Below are 3,204 nucleotides of genomic sequence, written 5' to 3' on the forward strand. Positions count from 1 at the left end.
GCGCTAAAAGAGCAGTAAAACCTTCAATAAGGAAAGCGATACAACCTAATACTCCTAGTATTGTGTGATGTTCCGGAATACAACAGAGCACAAATCGTGGAACCGTCACTTGGTTTCGGAGAATAATGTGTTTGGTCTCCAGTGGATTAAAATTGCGAAATCATTTCCCCTTGTGAAAGAAAAAGAATTGAGAAATCCTTCCCACAGTGCGCTACAAGTGCAGAGCAGTATTTTGCTTCCCTTCTTCCGCTGTTGGCGGCAATCACATCAGCCGTGGTTTTGTTTTCCGGCAGACAACGAACCCATCACCCCTCTGGCAGCCAACGAACCAGTGGAGTGCCCACCACCCACCACCCACACCTTATATAAAGGCCCAGCCTCTCAGGTCTCAACTGTCTCCTCAGGCAGGTCTCACCTTTCTCCTTAAACACCACAACGCAGCTCCCCTGCATCCACAGCTCCCGGGAACATTCCTTGATCTGTTGCTCGGTTGCCTTCAGCATTGGTAGGTCGCCATGGCCGCGCAATCTTGGAACCCTTTCTCTTGCTGCGTCCGCGGGGCAGCCGTGGACGGCGACGACCGCTGCGAGTCGCGGAGGGGCAATAAGGGCAGCCCGAGATCGCCGCTGAAGAACCTGAGCTCGTCGGGGACGCTGTCACCGGAGGAGCTGTCGCTGACGCTGTCCGGCTCGAACCTGCACGCCTTCACGTACGCCGAGCTCCGCGCGGCGACGGCGAGCTTCTCGCGCGCCAACTACCTCGGCTGCGGCGGGTTCGGCCCGGTCTACAAGGGCGCCGTCGACGACAACCTCCGCCCCGGGCTGGCCGCGCAGCCCGTCGCCGTCAAGTACCTCGACCTGGAGTGCGGCACGCAGGGACACCAAGAGTGGCTGGTGAGTGCCAACAGAGCCTCATTGTCGACCACGAATGTGCAAGGTCGATCAAATGCTTGGTGATTAGCCCACGATGCCAACTGACGACGGAATATTTTGCATGTTGTTCCAGGCTGAAGTTTTCTTTCTCCGGCAACTGAGGCACAAGAACCTGGTGAAACTCATCGGCTACTGCTACGAGAACGAACACCGGATGCTGGTGTACGAGTTCATGAGCGCCGGGAGCTTGGAGAAGCACCTCTTCAAAGGTGAGTTGCTGAGGCCAACAAGTTCAACAAATTTGTTAAATTAATTAAAAGTACATGAGCGATGATCTGTTTCTGTTCCCTGCCTTTATTCTCTGTTTCCTTTTTGTCAAGTCAAGGGGATAAGAGAGCAGTTATGCGCCTTGCAAACGAACATATCTCTTTTAAAATTAGATTAGTACTGGATTGTTGGTGCAAACTTATTGGTCTTGGTCTGTTGATCAACGTGCAGCATGTAGCTGACCTGAAATATCCTACTGTCTTCAGGTAGCATCAATGGCTCTCTACCATGGGTGACAAGGATGAAGATCGCCGTCGGCGCGGCAAAGGGCCTCGCCTTCCTCCATGGTGCCGACCCGCCGGTGATCTACCGCGATTTCAAAGCCTCCAACATCTTGCTCGACTCGGTAAGCCACCCGCAATATTCAGGCTTTTTCAGTTCCAACACTAAACTGAAATGTCACCATCATTTGGGGACAACACGTCACCTGCCATGACTGAATAATTTCTGTAACGTCCAACAGAAAAAAGGATAAGCCTGGGTCCCTTCCAAGTTCCAGGCTGACACAAATTATTTTGCCACAAAATATTTTACTTTAGAAAATATAAAATGCTTTTAGAATCCTCATTTCATTTTGAAAATTTCTGGTCTTAGATGGCACAGACAGCACTGACGTGACCAGAACTAGGAAGGTTCTTGGATGCATATCAGGCTTGAGAAATCCAGTCTGTCTGACCCCCACATCACACACCTAATTAAAACATATCTAACCATCACTGTCCAGCTTACACAAATAAATAACCTGCAAATTAGAGGCATATAAACAGTAATATTCTTATTTCATCTTATCTTTGGGCTGGCCAGACGTTTCACCTAACCAAATTTGAACTTCTATTATTTCAGGACTACAACACTAAATTGTCAGACTTTGGGCTGGCCAAGGATGGACCTCAAGGCGACGCAACACACGTGACAACACGTGTAATGGGGACACACGGGTACGCAGCGCCTGAGTACATCATGACGGGCCACTTAACCGCCAAAAGCGATGTCTATAGCTTCGGTGTGGTGCTTCTGGAGCTCCTCTCAGGACGACAATCCGTGGACCGTGCACGACGACCAAGAGAGCAAAACCTAGTGGATTGGGCTAGACCGTACCTCAAACGATCAAACAAATTGTACCAGGTGATGGACTCGACCCTCGACTGCCAATACTCGTGCAAGGGTGCTGAGGTGGCTGCATTGGTGGCGTACAAGTGTCTGAGCCAAAACCCCAAGTCGAGACCATCCATGAGGGAGGTCGTCAAGGCATTGGAGCCCGTAGTAGGCATGGAAGACTTCTTTCCAGTGGGACCGTTTGTGTTCACCATTGTCGTTGAAGAGGACAAGGTGATGGACATGAAGGTGAAGGTTGAGGAAAAGCACCAACACCATCACCAGAACCATCAGGACAGACATCGACAAAAATACCCCGAGTCGGCAATCCATGGTGGCATTGTGCTCCATGGTGACCACGGGCATGTTGCCGGGTTCACCGGTACGTTGCGGCGGCAACAGAGGACGTTGAGTTACCACCGGGAAAGAGGGGCTTAGTGGTTCAAGAGTATAATAGGGGAGGCAGTTAGGATTGTAGAGATAGAAGGTATTTATATGTACATACTATTGAGATGTGATACGGTGTCACATCGTTTGTTTAGAACTGTGGACGTGTGTCTTTCTTTTCTTCATGATAGTGGCAAACCTGCAAAAGTTCGGTTTGGATTATGGTCGGGTTTCTTGTTCAAAGATGTGTGCAAATGAATGGGTCTACTTGAAAAGGATGTCACTTTCACTTTCAAATAGTTGGTCCAACATTATGAATCGTTGACAAGTGAAAGTGAAAGTGAAAGTGAAAGTGACATCCTCAGTTAATTCCGGCCAAAATAAATAAATAACCAGGAGCATATACAAAAGCCTGTCTTATCCTAAGAAATAATAGAGGCAAAATAATGCAAGAAGAAAACCCTACCACAAGTTGATGTTGATGGACTGAGTTAATGATGTCAATTTGGACCTCACGTCCAAT

General features: G+C 48.9%; 1 protein-coding gene across 1 annotated transcript; it reads left to right on the forward strand.

Moving 5' to 3' along the window:
* Positions 1-400: 400 nt before the first annotated feature.
* On the forward strand, positions 401-2,903 carry LOC125509315 (EPD1-interacting receptor-like cytoplasmic serine/threonine-protein kinase). The gene is made up of 4 exons (XM_048674265.2): positions 401-893; positions 1,006-1,141; positions 1,406-1,545; positions 2,043-2,903. Exons 1-4 carry the CDS (start codon positions 516-518, stop codon positions 2,730-2,732), a joined length of 1,344 nt encoding a protein of 447 aa, XP_048530222.1. The 5' UTR covers positions 401-515; the 3' UTR covers positions 2,733-2,903.
* Positions 2,904-3,204: the final 301 nt, after the last annotated feature.

The sequence above is a fragment of the Triticum urartu genome, chromosome 5A, assembly GCF_056163025.1.
Source record: "Triticum urartu cultivar PI428250 chromosome 5A, HENAU_Tu73, whole genome shotgun sequence".
Classification (NCBI taxonomy): domain Eukaryota; kingdom Viridiplantae; phylum Streptophyta; class Magnoliopsida; order Poales; family Poaceae; genus Triticum; species Triticum urartu.

Coding starts and splice junctions, on each gene's coding strand:
- LOC125509315 (XM_048674265.2), top strand. CDS start 516: ATGGCCGCGCAATCTTGGAACCCTTTCTCTTGCTGCGTCCGCGGGGCA. Junction 894..1,005: donor AGGGACACCAAGAGTGGCTG/GTGAGTGCCAAC, acceptor ATGTTGTTCCAG/GCTGAAGTTTTCTTTCTCCG. Junction 1,546..2,042: donor CCAACATCTTGCTCGACTCG/GTAAGCCACCCG, acceptor CTATTATTTCAG/GACTACAACACTAAATTGTC.